The sequence below is a fragment of the Pristis pectinata genome, chromosome 11 (assembly GCF_009764475.1).
Source record: "Pristis pectinata isolate sPriPec2 chromosome 11, sPriPec2.1.pri, whole genome shotgun sequence".
Lineage (NCBI taxonomy): Eukaryota > Metazoa > Chordata > Chondrichthyes > Rhinopristiformes > Pristidae > Pristis > Pristis pectinata.
The window spans coordinates 49,146,011-49,164,565 of record NC_067415.1 but is presented as its reverse complement, the minus strand read 5'-3'; the positions used below and the strand labels follow the sequence as shown (position 1 = coordinate 49,164,565).

General features: G+C 44.2%; 1 protein-coding gene across 8 annotated transcripts in view; it reads left to right on the top strand.

Annotated features, from left to right (window-relative positions):
- Nucleotides 1-14,081: 14,081 nt before the first annotated feature.
- mtmr2 (myotubularin related protein 2) overlaps nt 14,082-18,555 on the top strand; it is an 82,774-nt gene continuing 78,300 nt past the window's right edge. For 3 of the 8 annotated variants that reach the window (XR_007957212.1, XR_007957213.1, XM_052026791.1), the window contains exon 1: nt 14,157-14,356. Coding sequence is in view for 2 of the 8 variants with exons in the window: in XM_052026791.1 (XP_051882751.1) it covers nt 14,259-14,356 (98 nt within the window). In the remaining 6 variants the exon portion in view is untranslated. Of the gene's footprint in view, nt 14,357-14,485; nt 14,621-14,868; nt 14,908-18,555 lie in introns of those variants that run through there. The other 5 variants (XM_052026793.1, XM_052026794.1, XM_052026792.1 and 2 more) reach the window with 4 other exon arrangements.

Sequence of the window (18,555 nt, the reverse complement as noted above, 5' to 3'; positions counted from 1 at the left end):
TTGTGGGCAGGGTAAGTCTGAGGCTTAAGCTGTTTGTAAATTAAGCAAGTTTTAGGAGACAATTTTCAATGGCTTGCTCAGATGATAAAGGTGACAAAGATGGGGTCTTGATGCTGATGCAACAGTTTGGCGCATTTAGTGAAAGGCGAATTTTAGCAGAAGAATTGAAGCTTGCATTATGAATGGCTTTCCAGAGGATTGTTAAAGGGACTGCCTAGCATTTTGGTTTATACCTACTAATTTAACACTCTTCTAATAACAAAAACTGACTGGGACTAAACTAGTTCTGAGTTTTTTCTGAAGATTCCTAAGCGTTTTTCACTTGCAGGTTTGCAGAAAAGTTTTAAGAACACATCGCAAGATTTTCTTGGACAGTTCTGAAGTCTTAACCAACACACTAACAACATTTATTTCCAAACTTCTCCAAGGACGACTACTTAAAAGTCTGAGGATTATGATACCCTAATTTATGGAGTCACCAAGATCAAAGGGGTTGCTTGGTCATGGGGATCTTGCTCAGGATTCCTATTGCTCTGCAGGAGGACGAGAAGCCAAGCAGAAAAAATCAGCCACTGGTGGTGGAACTTCTACCTTGCAGTTGCAGTGTATCCCTTCTGTGGACCTCCTCTAACAAGACATCCAGTCACCTGAGGTGCTGTGTGTCCTCTCATTCATTCCCTGAGGCCATCCTGAGATGTTCCACAGCATGCGTCATACTGTCACTGGGAAACGTACACGTATAGCCCATGAAAAATTGCATCTAATCAGGGTTTGAGTGCTAACCACAACTCACTTAGCACCTGCAGGTAAATTCAATTTATGGTAATCTGCAATTAGTCAAAATTGCTAAAACCAGTCTTTTAAGCAGGTGTGTATTATCATTACATAACCCTTTTATTATCTGTTTTCATTCTTTCTCAAATATAACCCCCACATGTTTTATAATGTATGTGTACCACTGCAGTGCAGAACAATAACACAGGAACTATAGTTATTTCCTGATCCCAAGGACAGCTGACAGAAATCCTGCTGCTTTGGATATGGCAGGTTGCTGTTTAATGCTGTACTGAAGGAACTAATACACAGTCAACCAACTGGTTATTAGTGGCAATGTCAACTGCATGAGAGTTCATCCCCCTGACGCCAGTTCATCTCTGTGGGCCTTGAAAGCTACCAATGCCAATGAAATTGGGAACCTCTGTTACTTTGATAGCCAGGAGGATGGTATTGTGGACCGAAGATTGTCTCTACGACTCATGTTATCTAAACCAACTTTCAAATGTAATGAACATAGGATTCTAGGTCTGATGCATCTTCAAACACTGATAGAACTGAATTTGGTTAGTAGTTTTTCATCCACTGGTAAAAAATTTAATCTTGGCATTTCATATTGTCTCATATATGTAGTTAAAAAACTCCCAATAATGCCGTTATAGAAATCTCAGACTGTGTGTGGCCAGTTATTAATCATCAGGATGTATATTTCAATATTACATTTCAGATGTGACTTTCAAATGTGCTGTAGAATGAAGATTCAGATACTCTCCGAAGCAGAGAGTTGCCAAAGCTGAAACAGTGAGCAGCTTAAGTGCACTAACAGAATGTGTTGCTATGAAAAAAAGTTGCAGTGCCAAGGAATGCATATGTCAAGTGGTTGAAGGTTGTGTCACCCCACACTGATGAATGGGTACCAACCGGAGAAAGTCATGTAAAAGTTCGAAGTTGAAATGTTGGGATTGTAACCAAATGAAAATACGACATCGTGGGCCAGCTGGTGGAAAGACAATGATGACATTTTTTCATCATTTGTGGGCAATGTGGATATGTCATCAATATCCCCATCTGTTCCCAGCACTGACTGTGCATTGCTTCCCTGTGTTGTCTCCACAGTACCAGAGCTATTCCCAGCTCTAACTTCAAAGTGCCCCTCCCTTCCCCAGCACTGACAATAAAGTGGTCCACCTTGTTCACAGCTATTCGGGACACTAATGAAACCGTCCCCATTATTCCCAGCATTGACGTGTTTCCCCCAGCTATTGCCAGCACCAATGTCACATCATACCCAATAACCCCAGTGATTTCCATCACTGGATCATAGCACCCACTGCACTTCACCTTCTGCTAGTCCCAGCACTCACTCCTCTTGTTCCCAGCTGTCCCCAGCACTGTCTCCACAACACCACAGCTTCTCCAAGCATTAACTTCACAGCACCCGTCCTGTTCCCAGCACACACTCCATTGTTCCCCCAGCTGTTGCCAGCACTGACCCCCATAGGGCCACATCTATTCCAACCACTAACTTCACATTATTCTCAGCTGATCCGGGCACCTTCTACACAGTACCTACAGCTTTTCTGAACACTAACAAAAAGTACTTCTCCTGTTCTCAAGCACTCTCTCCACAGTTCCCACAGTTGCTCCAAGCACGAATTTTAATGCCCATACTGTTCCCAGCACTGAGTCCATGGTGTCCCAGCTGCTGGCAACACCCACAGCACAGTGCCACCCACTGTACCCAGTGCTGACTTTACAGCTATTCTCAACGTTGATTCCAGAGCAGCCCCAAGCTGTTCTCAGCATTAACCACATTAATCCTAGCTATTCCCAACATTGACTCCACAGCAACCCCAAGATATTCTCAACACTTTATTCACATTGGCCCAGCTGTCCCAGAATGATTGCAGTTATCTCTCAGCATTTTCCATCGAACCATAGCTGTTCCAAGCACTAACATAAAAACACCCCTCCTTGTTCCCATCATTAACTCCAGAGTGAAACACATCTGTTCCCAGCACTGACTCCAGAGTGTCTCCAGCATCCTCTCCACATCACCACCGTTGTTCCAACACTAACTTTAAAGTGCTGCCCTATTCCCAGCACTGACTCTAGTATGGTCAGCATTGTTCACCACACTGGCCACACATTGCTTCAACTGTTCCAGGCACTGACTCCACAGCATAGCCAGCTGTTCCCACTGCTTCGACAATACCCACAGCTGTTCACAGTGCTGACTCAAGAGTGTCCTCAGTACTGTCTCCACACCACCACAGTTGCTGCAAGGACTAACTTCAAGCTGGCCCTCCTGTTCCCACCACCGATTCCACAGTCCACAGTTTCCCAGATGTTCCCAACACTGACTTTGTGTTGTCCACAGCTGAACCACGCACTGACTCCAAAGTGACTCCAGCTGTTCCCAGTGCGTCCTCAAAACCCACAGCTGTTCACAGTGCTGACTCTGGAGTGACCCCAGCTGTCCCCTGCACTGTCTCCACAGCACCATTGCTGTTTCAAGCACTAACTTCAGAGTACCCTTCCTGTCCCCCACACTGTCTCCACAGTGCCTCTGATGATCCTAGGATGGACTGGAGAGTGGCTTACATTGATTTCAGCACTGACCATGCACAGACCACAGCAATGACTACACGATGTCCACAACTAATCCCAGCCACTGACATCACATTATTCCAGCTCTTTCCAGAACAAATTCAAGTGAACCCAGCACAGTCCCCACATCACCTCAAACCATCCCTCCTGTTCCCAGCTCTGACTCCACAGTACTCCACTATGGTCAAAAGACCGACTCCCCAGTGCCCCCAGCTGTTCCCAGTACCCTCCCCAGTGCCCCCAGCTGTTCCCAGTACCGTCCCCAGTGCACCCAGTTGTTCCCAGTGCCCCCGGCTGTTCCCAGTACCGACAACCCAGTGCCCCCAGCTGTTCCCAGTGCCCCCAGCTGTTCCCAGTACTGACTCCCCAGTGCCCCCAGCTGTTCCCAGTACTGACTCCCCAGTGCCCCCAGCTGTTCCCAGTGCCCCCAACTGTTCCCAGTGCCCACAACTGTTCCCAGTGCCCCCAGCTGTTCCCAAAAGTGACTTCATATTTCTCCAGATGTTCCAGGCACAGACCCTAGGGTGACCCCACTTATTGCCAGTGCTAACTCCATATTTTTCCTGACATTCCCAGTACTGATGCCCCGGTGGTTTGCAGGGATGACTCTACAGCGCCCCTGCTGCTCCCTGCAACTCTCATTTCACAGCTCCACCTGTTGCTCCCAGCACTGTCTCCAGAGTGACCTGAGCTGTCCCCAGCACTGACTCCACAACACCACAGGTGTTCCCAGCGCCAACCTCAAAGTGCCCTGCAATTGCCAGCTCTGACTCCACACTTCCCCAAGTTGTTCTCAGCATTGACTCCATAGTACTTTTGCTGTTCCCAGCACTACCTTCAATGGCCACAGCTGTCCCCAGCTCTGACTCCACAGTCACCACCTTCCCCATCCCCACACGGTGACCCTCTGGGAGTTCCCAACATTCAATCCATGTCAGAGGATAGATTCATAGAATGGTTGCAGCACTGAGGGTGGCCTTTTGGCCCATCATGTCCATGCTGGCTCCATCAGAGCAACTCTATAGTTCTGTTCCCTGCCATTTTCTTTGTCACCTGCAAATTTTTCTCCACCATATATTTATCCAATTCCCTCTTGAAGGCCACAATGCAACGTGCCTTCACCACATCTGTGGTTGGTGCATTCCTGGCTCTAACCACATTGTAGGTAAAAATATTTTTCCTCATGTCCCCCTCAGTTCTCTTCCCCATTAAACCTATAACCTCTGGACCTCAACCCCTTCACCAAAGGAAATGGCCTTCCTGTATCCACTGTGTCCATAGAAGAACCATAGAACAATACGGCACAATACAGGCCCTTCGGCCCACCATGTTGTGCTGCCCTTCAAACCACACCTATGACTATCTAACCCCTTCCTCCCACATATCCCTCTAACTTCTCATTGTTTTATATTCTTCTGTGAAATCACTCCTCAATCTTATCTAAATAAAACAATGCCAGCCTCTCTAATTTATCCTTGTAACTGTAGTCCTTCAACATAGGAGCTATCTTTGTAAATCTTTTCTGGACTGTCTCTAATGCGTCCACATCCTTCCTGCAATATGATGAGCAGAACTGATCACAAAACTGCAGCTGTGCTGGACTGGTGTTTTCTAATGGTTCAGAAGTACTTTGCCAGTTTTATACCCAACGCCTCATTTGATAAAGCCCAGCACTATCTATGCCTTATTCAGCAAACTATCAACCTGCCCTGCCACTTTCAATAATTTGTAAAAAGGTCCCCAGATCTATATTCTATATTGTCTCTTCTACAAAATGCATCATATCACATTTCTCCACATCAAACCCCATCTGCCATGCATCTGCAATTCCACTACCCTGTTTAAATCATACTGCAATCTCTCATCATCCTCTTTGCAGTTTGCAATACTGCCAAATGTAGAAACCATGGCTTGCTCAACCAAATCTTTGTCACTAACACAGATCACAAAGAGTGATGACCTTAACACTGATCTCTGAGCAATGCCACTGTTCACCTTTCGCCAGTCCAAAAAACAACCATTCAATATGACTCCGTTGTCTGTTAGTCAGCCAGCTTCGTTTCACTTTTATCACATGCTTCAACTTGCTGATAGGCCTGTTATGTGGGACATTATCAAAAGCCTTCTAAAAATCCATGTATACCACTTCAGCTGCATTAAATTCAAACAAGTTGGTTAAGCCCAATTTGCCCTTAAACAAATCCATACTGGCTTGCTCAATTTCCTACCAGGTGACCATTAATCCTGTCCTGGATCGATGTTTCTAAAAACTTCTCTACTGTGGAGGTTAAGCTGACTGGCCTGTAGTTATTTCCTTTCTCCCTATTTGAACAAGGAGTAACGTTCCCCACTCTTCAGGACTCTGGCATCAGCAAAAGAGCAGTGAAAGATTATGGTCAGTGCTCCTGTGATTTCATTACCATGCTTCCCTTAAAATCCTTGGATGCATCCATCTGGTCCTGGTAGCTTACCATTTTAACTTCAATCAACTTGACTAAAACCTCCATGCTATCAATTTTTAATGTATCCAGTGCCTCAACCATTTCCACCTTCACTATTAATTTGGAAGCACCTGGTGAACATAGATGCAATGTATTCATTTAGTACCATAACAGTGGTCTCAGCATTCATGTGCTTCAGATTTTGTCTTTAATGGGCCATGGTCCTCCATGTACTACTCTTCTACTCCTTATTTGCCTATAGAAAACTTATAGATTCCCATTTATATTGCAAGCAAATCTTTTCTCATTGGCTCCCTTTAGTTCTCATTTTAACTTTTACTTCCCTCCTGACTCTTTTGTTTCTGCTTCTTGACGGTATTTCCATCCGAAACATTGCATGCCACATGTTTTTGCCCTATTTTCCTTCATATCTTTTTTGTCATCCAAGGATCTCTGGATTTGTTTATTCTTCCTTTGTCACTCATGGGAATGTGCCTTAATTCTACCTGTTCCTTAAAGGCAGCCCATTGTTAAACATAGAACATTACAGCACAGTACAGGCCTTTTGGCCCACGATGTTGTGCCAACATTTTATCCTATTCTAAGATCCATCTAACCCTTCCCTCCCACATAACCCTCCATTTTTCTATCATTCATGTGGCTATCTAAGAGTCTCTTAAATATCCCTGATGTATCTGCCCCCACAACCTCTGCCAGCAGTGTGCTCTACGCACCCACCACTCTTTGTGTAAAAAACTGACATCTCCCTTATACCTTCCTCTAATCACCTTAAAATTATGCCCCCTCGTGTTAGCCACTTTTGCCCTGGGAAAAAGTCTCTAATTGTCCACTCAATCTATACCTCTTATCATCTTGTACACTGTTCTGTTACAGTTTTGCCTGCCAACCTTTGGCTCCAGTTTACGTGGGCCAGATCCACTCTCGTTCTATTGAAATTGGCCTACCTCCAATTAATGACTTTACTTTGGATTGTTCATTCTCCTCTTCTCTAACTAACTTCATGTGCCTCTGCCACAAATTACACCACCAATACATTTTCCTTCAATGGTTCCTGTCAATAAAACCACAATACAGTATATCCTATTAATTCGTCTGCACTCTCTAAACCCTTTTTTGTCTTTCTGGGTGGGCATTAAATAATTAAATATTCCTATTGGGAAAAAATGGAAAAAAAAAGGTGAAAATCAAATAGGTTATCTGGTCCCTGTCTTGGGAGTGTGTGATGAGAGCTTTATATCTAACCTGTTTTTTTTTAAAAATGGTTGATTAATATATTTACAATGTGTACATTGTTCTCAGTTTGGTATTTACAAAATGTACATCAAATTAAAACATTAATATCCTTGTCCAGGATGCACTCCAGTCTATGCAGTGCCCACTGGTCCCAGAAGTCTTCCAGAGAGCCAGTGGACACCACATGCTCTCCCTCCAGGGACACTCAGACACAGACATATCCAAAACCTCCCTTGGTGATTCTTTACAGTAACTGTTCACTGTCCCCTGGTGGTTCAACAGTGCCACACCCACTTCCCTTTTGGAGCAACCTCCTTCCCACCATCCACCAAGCCTGAAAATACTATACCCAGGAACATTGAGCTGCCCAAACTCCCCAAAGATTTCCTGCAGTTAACTCTACATTTCCTCTCAACGGTTCCTGAGAATAACTCCATGGTGGTTCTCACTTCTGAGTCCACCGTTTCCTGGGGTGATTCCCTGCAGCTCTGTATCATCCCTTGGTGACTCCCAATGATCCAAAGCTCTCAGTCCACTGTGTTACCTGGTGATTCCTGCAGCAGTTCTACATCACCTCCTGGTGGATACCAGTACTAATCACAGCACCCCCAAACGGTATCCGCAATGGCCATTCCCAGTTCTAAATCCTGTGCCCTCTGACTTCCTTGTGTCCAGCATTGACTCCACAGCACGCTGAGGATCCTTATGCTGGATCTACAACACAGGTCACCGTGCCTCTTCTGGGGCGGGGTGACCTGTACAAGAAGGGCAGGTTGCATCTAAACTGGAGAGGGACCAATATCCTGGCTGGGAGCTTTGCCAGTGCTACTTGGGATGGTTTAAACTAGTGATGCAAGGGGGTGGGACCCAAAATAACAGCGTAGCAGGAGGGGAGGGAGGAGCACATGTAGTAAATGGAGCAGAGCAGAGATGGGTGAGGGAGCATAAGAGGGCTGGTAGGCTTAACTGCATTTACTTTAATGCAAGGACTCCTGCAGATAAGACGGATGAGCTGCGAGTGTGGATCAGTGTGTGTGATTATGATATTGTGGCAACCATGGACCCATGGCTGAGGGAAGGGCAGGAATGGCAGCTCAATGTTCCTGGGTATAGTATTTTCAGGCTTGGTGGATGGTGGGGAGGAGGTTGCTCCAAAAGGGAAGTGGGTGTGGCACTGTTGAACAGGGAGAGCATTACAGCAGTACTCAGGGAGGATATTCTGGAAGGATCGGCAAATGACGCGATACTGTTAGAAGTTAAAAATAATAAAGGGGTGATCACTTGGTGGGATAATACTATGGGCCTCCAAATAGTGGGACTTAGAAGAACAAATATACAGACAAATAGCAGTAGAATGTAAAAGCAATAGGGTTGTAATTGTGGATGATTTTAACTTTCTCAATATTGACTGAGATTGCCTTAGTCTAAGGCACCTCGATGGGGTGGAATTTGTTGAATGCATCCAGGAAGGGTTTTTAAAACAGTATGTAGAGAGTCTGACTAAGGAGAGAGATATACTTGATTTTATTTTGGGGAGTGAGGATGGGCAAGTGGTGGGAGTGTCTGTGGAGAAAACACTTTTGCAAACAGTGACCAAATTTCGGTAAGCTCTAAGATAGTCATGGAAAAGGATAAGATTGGACCTGGAGATAAAGTCTTAAATTGGGGGAGGGCTGACTTCAATCGTATAAGACCGGACCCGGTGAACATAAATTGGGAGCAGTTGCTAAAGGGAAAAACAACATCCAATAAGTGGGAGGCATTTAAAAGGGAAATAATATGAGTTCAGAGTCAACATGTCCCTGGTAAGAAGCAAAGATAGTAAGGTTCGGGAACCTTGGTTAACAAAGGAAATTGAGGGTTTGATCAGGAAAAAGATGGAAGCGTATGTCAAGTGTAGGAAATTGTTATCAAGTCAGTCCTTTGAGGTTTATAGAGGATATAGGAGAGATCTTAAGAAAGCAGTTGGGGGCGGGGGAGTGGGGGTGCAAAAGGGGACCTGAAATGGCCCTGTCCAACAAAGAGAATTTGATTTTATTCTTTCCCTAGCTACCCTCTTGCTTCTAATATATTTATAGAAGGATTTTTTCTAAAACCTTTCATAAATATATGAGAAGCAAGAGGGTTGCTAGGGAAAGAATAGGTCCCCTCAGGTCCCAAAAGGGAAGTCTTTGTGTGGAGCCAGCGGATATGTGTGGTGTCCTGAATGATCATTACGTGTCAGTATTCACCAGGGAGGAGGATGGGGAGCTAGGGGAAGTGTACGCTGATAGCTTGGAATGTGTATATCATGAAAGAGAAAGCGTTAGAGCTATTGGCGTCATTAAGATGGACTAATCCCCAGGGCCTGATGAAATTGATCCCAGGGTGTTATGGGAAGCAAGGGAGAACATTGCTGGGGTTCTGACAGAGATCTTTGCATTATCTTTAGCTACAGGTGAGGTGCCGGAGGAATGGAGGGTAGCTAATGCTCCCATCCTCAAGGAGGGTGATAAGGATAGGCCAGGAAACTACAGGCCGGTGAGCTATACATCAGTGGTAGGGAAATCACTGGAACAAATTCTTGGGGATAGTATTTATCATTATTTGGAAAGGCAAGTACTGATTTGGGGTAGTCAGCATGGTTTTGTGCATAAGAAATCCTGCCTCAGAAATGTAATTGAGTTTTTTTGAGGAGATTATTAAGAAAATTGATGAAAAAAGGTGGTCAATGTGGTATACGTGGACTTTCATAAGGTTTTTCACGAGGTCCCGTATGGTAGGCTGTACCAGAAAACTGGGACACACGGGATCCAAACTGGATCCAAAATTGGCTTGGTGATAGGAGGCAGAGGGTAGCAGTGGAGGGTTGTTTTTCTGACTGGAAGTCCGTAACCATGTTGTATTGCAGGGATCTGTGCTGGGACCTTTGTTGTTTGTCATATATATATAAATAACTTAGTGAGAATGTCTGCAGTCTGATAAGTTTGCTGACCACATGTATATTGGTGGAGTTGTAGATAATGATAGTCGCCTAAGAATACAGGGGGACAGAGATCAGCTAGAAAACTGGTGGAGCAGTGGCAGATGGAATTTAATCCAGACAAGTGTAAGGCAGTGCGTCTGGATCATCTAATACTGGTGGGACATACAGTAAATGGCAGAGATCTTTGAAGCGTTGATGTACAGAGGGACTGTGGGGTGCAAGTTCATAGCTCCCTGCAAATAGGACAATGAAGAAGGTGTTTAGCTTGCTTGCTTTTATAGGCAGAGCATTGAGTATAAAAGTTGGGACATCATGTTGCAGCTTGAACAAGATATCAGTTAGGCTACACTTGGAATATTGTGTGCAGTTCTGGTCACCACACTGTAGAAAGATGCAATAGAGCTAGAAGGAGTGCAGAGAAGATTCACCAGGATGTTGCCTGAAACGGAGGGCTTTAGTTACAAGGAGACGTTGGATATTCTGGGATTGCTGTCACTGGAGGAGGTGACCTGATAGAGATTTATAAAATTATGTAGGGCAAGGATAGGGTAAATAGTCATAGCCTTTTCCTAAGGGTAGGGGAGTCTAAGACTAGAGGATCTCAGTTTAAAGTGAGAGGGGCTGGTTTTTCCACATAGAAAGTGATGGGTATATGGAACAATCTGCCAGAGGAGGTGGTAGAGGTGGGGTCCAATCACAGTGTTTAAAAAATATTTGGACAGGTACATTTATAGAACAGGAATGGAGGGATATGGGCCAACTGCAGGAAAATTGGATTAGTGGAGATAGGCATTTTTGCCAGCATGGACAAGTTGGGCCGAAGGGCCTGTTTCCAAACTGCATTAGTCTGTGACCGCTGCCAGGACCAAGTAGCTGAAAATAAAAAAAAAGGCAGATGCTGGAATTCTGAACTAGAAAACAGAAAATCTTGGAAATATTCAGCATATCTGGCAGCATCTGTGGAAAATTGAAAAGAACTAACATTTCAGATAGAAGAACCTTGAAGATGCCCAGCAATAACTGTTTTAACCCCCGACAGTCATTTCTGCTGGCTGCACATCACTCCCTGTTGCATCAGCACTGACCATAGGGCTCCCCTAAGTGGGGCCCGGCACTAACAGTGCCCCCCTGCTAGAGTACTCCAGCATAGAACCCCATGGTGTCCCACTCACAGCTTTGTCTCCACTGTGGCTTCTTGTACTGGCCAACCCTCCTCAGTGCATTGATTCCAAGAAAAAATCAGGAGTGCAAAGAGGGGGCACAAATTATCACTGGCAGACAAGATTAAGGAAAATTCCAAGCATTTTATAAGTATATTAATGGCAAAAGGGTAACCAGTGAAAGAATAGGGCCATTAGGAACAAAGGGACAATCTGTGCATGCGGCAAGATGATGTGGGTGAGATCTTAAATGAATACTTTTCATCTATATTTTCTAAGGAGAAGGGCATTGTTTTGTAGCTGGAGAATTCAGGGAGGGGACGATGAAATTCTAGAGCTTCTTTCCGTATTGTATGACTCTATAACGTTACTGCTAAAAAGGGGAGGTATTAGATGTCTTAGCAGGCTTAAAGATGGATAAATTCCAAGGGCCTGGTGAGATGCAGCCAGGCTGTGATGGGAAGCAAGGGAGGGAATAATTAGCCACAGGTGAGGGTGCCAGATGACTGGAGGACCGTTTCTCTATATGGGTATTCTTATTCAAGAAGGGCAGCAGTGATTAGCCAAATAATTACAGACCTGTAAGTCTAACATTAGTGGCAAGAAAATTCTGAGGGACAGGATTCACCTACACATGGAAGAGTGTGCCTTTGACAAGGTCCTGCATAGGAAATTGGTCTAAAAGGTATGCAGGTGACACAAAAAATGCTGGAGTTGTTGATAGTGAGGAGGGTGGTCCTAAACTACAGGCTGATATTGATGAGTTAGTAAGATGGGCAGAGTGAAGCAGATGGAATTTATTTCTGTTAGGTTTAAGGTGATGCATTTTGGGAGGACTAATACGATTAGAACATACACAATGAATGTCAGGCCTCTGGGAGTATTGTGGAAACAGATTGATTTTGGTGTACAAATCCAAGGATCCCTAAAGGTGGCAGCACAGGTTGACAAGGAGGTTAAGAAGGGCGTTTGAGATATTTTCCTTCAATAGTTGGTGCACAGATTATAAGAGCAGTGAAGTTATGGTACAATTTTGTAAAACATTGGTTAGGCTACAGCTTGAAGCACTCGATATAGTTTTTGGTTGCCATCCAATAGGGTCAGAGAGTCAGAATCAAAATCAGGTTTATTATCACTGACGTAAGTTGTTTTTGTTGTTTTGCAGCAGCAGTACAGTGCAAGACATAAAAATTACTATAAGTTTACAAAAATAAATAAACAGTGCAAAAGCAGAATAACAAGGTAGTGTTCATGGACGACTTCAGAAATTTGATGGCGAAGGGAAAGAAGCTGTTCCTGAAATGATGAGTATGGGTCTTCAGGCTCCTGTACCTCCTCCCCAAAAGTAATACTGTGAAGAGGGCATGTCCTGGATGGTGAGGGTCCTTAATGATGGATGCCGCCTTCTTGAGGGAACTGCTTCTTGAAGATGCCCTTGATGGTGGGGAGGGTTGCGCCCGTGATGGAGCTGGCCGAGTCTACAACCCTCTGCAGCCTCTTTCGATCTTGTGCATTGGAGCCTCCATACCAGGCGGTGATACAACCACTCAGAATGCTCTCCACTGTACATCTATAGAAATTTGCAAGAGTCTTTGGTGACATACCAAATCTCTCAAACTCAGATCTTATGAGATGTTGATGCCCAGGAACTTGAAGCTGCTCACCCTTTCTGCCGCTGACCCCTCAATGAATACTGGTGTGTGTTCTCCTGACCTCTCCTTCCTGAAGTCCACAATCAATTCCTGGTCTTGCTGATGTCAAGTGCGAGGGTTGTTGTTGCGACATCATTCAACCAGCTGATCTACCTTACTCCTGTACGCCTCCTCGTCGCCATCTAAGATTCTGCCAACAACAGTTGGTGCCATCAGCGAATTTATAGATGGCGTTTGAGCTGTGCCTAGCCACACAGTCATGAGCGTAGAGAGAGTAGAGCAGTGGGTTGCACTGGAGGAGGACTGATGAAATTCACCAGTGATGTTGCCTGGGGTGGACTGTTTCAGTAATGAGACACTGGATAGGCTGGGTTTGTTTTCCTTGAAGTGGAGGAAGCTGTTGTGATGGGTGGGGGGGAGGGTAGCGGGAGGAATAGGGAAGGATCTTATTGAGCTATACTAAGTTTATTAGGGAATGGATATGGTACATAGTAAGAAACTTTTTCCCCATAGCAGAGGTGAATGAAACCAGAGAGCAGACTCTCTTTAAGAAGTATCTGGAGGATTACTTGAATTGTCAAGGCATAGAAGACTCTGGGTGATGTGCTGATAAATGGGATCAGTATTCAATAAAACTCTGATAATCCAGTGCCCTGGGAACTTTATGACGCTGGACTGGCAAATTTTCTGAACTTTTGGATATTACCCAACACACTTCTTATTCACTTTTTGATTGTACACTGTAGTATAATAAATAAATACTATACAGTAGTAAGATAAAATTTGCAGCATAATAAGAAATTAAATAGTATAGCAAAGTTTCTAGTGACCCAGTGAGTTGAAAGGGAGTACAGGAAATGGGGCACAAGTGAGCCAGGTGCAAACTATCAGGATTTCTGAATAATTGAATACAGATTATTGGGGTTCGGCTGTAGATGAGTGGGCTGAAAGGTCTGTTTTCTGGGCTGTAATGCTCTGTAACTCTACCTCCCTGCCGGTCCTCTACATTAACCACATGCCCTGCTTGTCACTCCCAGCATTGACTCCACGGGGCTTGCTGCATCTGACTCTGGACACTGACCCCCATAGTGACAAGCTGCTAGAGCCCAGTGGCAACACCAGCGCCCCCCGCTGGAGATTGCCAGCACTGCCCTTGGCGCGCCCCCCCCCCCCCCCCCCCCCCCCCGCCGTTGGTGATCGCTGTCGCTGACTCCACAGCGCCCTCGGCTGGCGCCGGCACTGACCATTCGTCGCCCGGTGGTGCCCGCACTGACTCCACAGCGCCCCCGCCCGGCGCCTGCGCACGTCGCCGTGCGGCCTGGGTATTGATGGCTCCGGCCAAGTGAGGACTGCGGCTTGGGAGCGGTTGTGGCCACTCGTCCTCCGGGCGGACCGAGCCGACATGGAGAAAAGCGTCAGTTACGACAGCATCGCATCCAAGCAGTCGCTGCACAGGAGCGGCTCCGACTCCAGGCCGCCCAGCGCCGGCTCCGTGAGCAGGTGGGGAGCGGCCCCCGTGGGACCGGCGGGGGGGGGGGGGGGAGTGGTCGAGAGCCGGGGGCAGGAGGAGCGGGGGGCTGCTTCATCCTCGGGGGGGGGGGGGGGGGGGTTTGGTGCTGCGGGAAGGCCGCACTGATTGCCCTTGAGCCTCCCTGAACCTTCTGGTGGACGTATCCCCCACTGCGTTAACCGGCAGGGAGGGAGTTGCGGGATTTGGATCCAGCCACAGTGAAGGAACCGAGGATCCGTTTCCAAGTCAGGGTGGTGAGCGACCTGAGGGGGGGGGGGGGGGGGGGAACTAGTGCGTGGTCGTGTTTCCATGCACCTGCTCTCTCTGCCCTTCTCGGTGGGAGAGGTCATGTATTTGGAAGTTGCCGCCGGAGTAGTTTGGGAGAGTAATTTCAATGCATCTTGTAGATGAGCGAGGGAATGTTTAGAATGGTGGGTGATAAAACTTATTGAATGTTATTGGAGCTGCACTTATCCAAGGAAGTGGAGAAAACCCTGGTGTGTACCATGTAGATGGTGGGAAGGTTTTGGGCAGTCAGGAGGTGAGTCACTTGATACAGGAGGGTACTCAGTCTTTGGCTCGATCCTGTGGTCATTGTGCTTATTGTAGCCAGTCTGGGCAATGGTAATTCCGAGAATGTTGGTAGGGTACCTGGTGATGGTAATGCTGTTGAATGGTAGTTAGATTGTCATGTTGAAATTGCTCACTGTCTGACATTTTTATGCTGCAAATGATATTTGCCACTTATTAGCCCAGTATGGGTGTTGTCAAGGGGTTGCTGTATTTGGTGATGGTCTGGCTCATTTTCTGAGAAATTATAAATGAATTTGAACATGCAGTTCTCAGTAAATAGTCTCATTTCTGACTGTGAAGGTCCTTGATGCAGCTATTGATTTTTAAAGTGGGTTTAAGATTTGGTTCTGAAGAACACGTGCAGGTTGAGATGTTTGACCTCTAAGAAACAAGCATCTTCCTTTGCATGACTCCAGCCTGTGTAGTCTTCCCATGTTTATCAACAGTTCCATCTTGGTGATTTGATGTCATATTGATTAAATGCTAACTTTTGTCGAGAGCAATTTACATGTGTTGGAGATGGGGTTTTCCCACAGGATGTTGACATCACATGACACCATTCATCATCCATACCTAATTGCCCTCCCTAGGTAATTAAGGTCAATTACATCTGTATGTCTGATGTCACATTTCGCCAGACAGGGTAAAGATGGTTGATTTCCTTCCATGAGTACGATAATAATTCATATGGTTTTTATGATCCCCTAATTTCAAAGTTGACATTTTATGATTGCATTTGTTTTGCATTCCAGACTTATTTAATTACTTGAATTTAAGTTTCCCAGCTGCTATGGTGGGATTTAAAACTCACGTCCTGGATCGATGATCCAGCACTCTGAATGCTAGTCCATTAACTGAGCCACTAGGCTGTAATGTGTTGGAGGTTGTTGGTGCATGAGGGAGAGGAAGCAATTTGGAAAAAGTATGGGATAGTATGGGTTTGACATGGAGTGTTAAGGAGAAAAGGGAAGGGAGGTAATGGGGAGGGAGAAGAAGGGAGGCAATGGAAGGAGAGAGAGAGGGAGGAAGTGGGAAAAAGGAGATTTTAAAAATACTAGAGAAGAAAGCAAGATAGTATCAATCTGGTTTGTATATGCCAGCTGGTACATTCGACAATATTGCTGCAACTAGGTATGTTTAACATTGCAAAGATTATCAATTACCTTTGTAAGAGCAAATGTCTATGAATTATTTTTTTATACCTGACAGTGAGGCAACCTCAGAGTTCAAATGTTTGAATATTTGAATTCAAAAGAATGTTTATTTTACTTATGGTAAACATGTTGAATGTGTTTGGTAGTTGCATGCATGGCTTTATATTCTATAGCTGTGTTGGAATGTGTTATGGTATTTTAATGCACAGGAAAAGTTGAAAGTTGGTGTGCAAGAAGCTGAAGCTATTTCAGTGTCATCCTTATCATAAGCTGATGTAATAGCCAGTAAGTTGCTCATGAATTGTAGCTTTAAGTAATGCACAGTAACTTCTAGTACTTAGAATTGTTTAAAGTTTTGAGTGTTCAGAATGTCCTTATAAAGAATGTGTCAGGCTTTATGTTGGCAGTAGGTAGTTTTGGTGACATCCAAGGTTTTTATTGCTTGAAAACTGGAATAGTCCATGTTGGAAACGCTTTAATGGATGTTTAAAAACAATAATTAGCTAGACTTTGTTTGCTGTTTGTTTTTCAACTGAAGAGTGCTTTCAGGATGCATTCATTTAAAGCTTATTCATTAGACATGTTGGTAAATGAGTTTATTTTCACTTAATCTTCACTACAACAAAGAGTTTTATTTATATTAATTTGTTGCTTAATAGTTTTTTGCTACAATGAAGGGTAGGGAATGCAGTTGGGGACTTTTCACATACAGGTCTCTGAAAACTAACATTTTAACAGTTATTTTGATCAGGTGAATGGGAAGGAGTATGTGAAATAAGCTATTTAAAATGGGGGGAAAAAGTCTCATGATCACCAGTGCTTGTCCATCTGGCAACTCTGCCCACTGGATGAATCACTTATAAGTTTAAGGTAGTATGTTTCAGCTTGTTAAAAAGAACAGTTTGCCTTACTACATACACTGACTAACTTCTGATTTCTAGCTATTCGTGGCTACTGGTATCCCCTGTGAAAATCAAGAGCTTATTCTATGTCCTGCTATATGATATTTTGCATAGCAAAAGTTCCTTTTGGAGCCTAACCCTTTTGTTAAGCGGGGTAGTCCTGTGATCAGTATGCAAGACAAGTTTTTCACTGTACCTCAGTACAAGTGACAATAATAAACCAATACCAATCCCCTAATCAACAAAATTGAATTCAGATTGCAAATTGTTTATTGTCCTTTTCTGTTGACAAAGTTTGTTTTTGTTTATGAGTAATTTAGTTTATTCACTACTGTTTTATTATACTTCACAGTTGACTTCGATTTCATGTGATGTCACAAAATGCTACCATTTCTGCTATTCCATTCTGACCTAGATTTTATCTCACTGTCGGATTTCATTCCCATTACTAGCAATCCTTATTTCATGGATTGCATGGTTATAAGATTAATTTAAGACTTGTATTTCTGCAAAAATCCAAGGTGATCAGCTGTATTGCTCTTGTAAATGCTGTGCTATATACCTATTCTGCCAGTATGCTGAGAAATTGCGACTATATTGGTAAACCACAAACCAAAGTTGTCTGCTGACTGGCCACAAATGTGGTTAAAATCACACATGAATCAATTTTAGTCGAAAAGCTTTACATACATTTAAACAATACAGGTAAATGTTACATGTGAGTGGAAACTTAAGAATTAGAAGTAGGAGTAGTCCTTTTTGAGCATAGCTGATCTTCTCCCTCAGCCTCATTTTCCTGCACTCTCCCCATTTCCCTTGATCCCTTTTAAGATCCAGAAATCATTTGATCGGTTTTGAATGAACTCAGTGATCGAGCCCTCCTAGGCAGAGAATTCCTACAATTCACCACCCTCTGAGTGAAGAAAGTTCTCCCATCTCAGTGCCAGATGGTGTACCACTTATTCTGATATTGTGACCTCTGGTTCTGGACCATTCACTGGCTAGGGGAAACATCCTACCTGCATCGATCCTGTCAACCCCTGTATGTATTTTGTAAGTTTCAGTGAGATCAGCGCAGGTAAAGTACAATAATTCACTATCGTTCAATGACTAAGGATGTATACTGACTTGAAACACCTGCACATGCAGTTCTCTATCTTGCCATTTTACCAACAAACATACAGAAAGTTTAAAATACTCATGCATGCACTAAATATTAAATATTGAGTTTACAAGTCTAATGGCATCCCACAGCAGAGAAGACTTGAAGGGCCAGACAGCTTGAAGCTACTCGTGCTTTGAGTTCTAACGTAACATTTACTTGTATCTTTTTTTAACCAAAATAAACTTTATTCATAATAAAAGACAAACTATATACAATAATAAAACAATAATAAAACAGTGCAAACCTTTACATTTGTGTGCAGATCAATTATTAGTGTTACTTTTTACACAAACCACAGCACCAATGCCACTCGTGTGGCTCGCTGGGTGATACCTCAATCCCATATTTACAATCTTTAATGGGCTTCCTCGCCTGATCCCGCCCCTCCCTCTCCA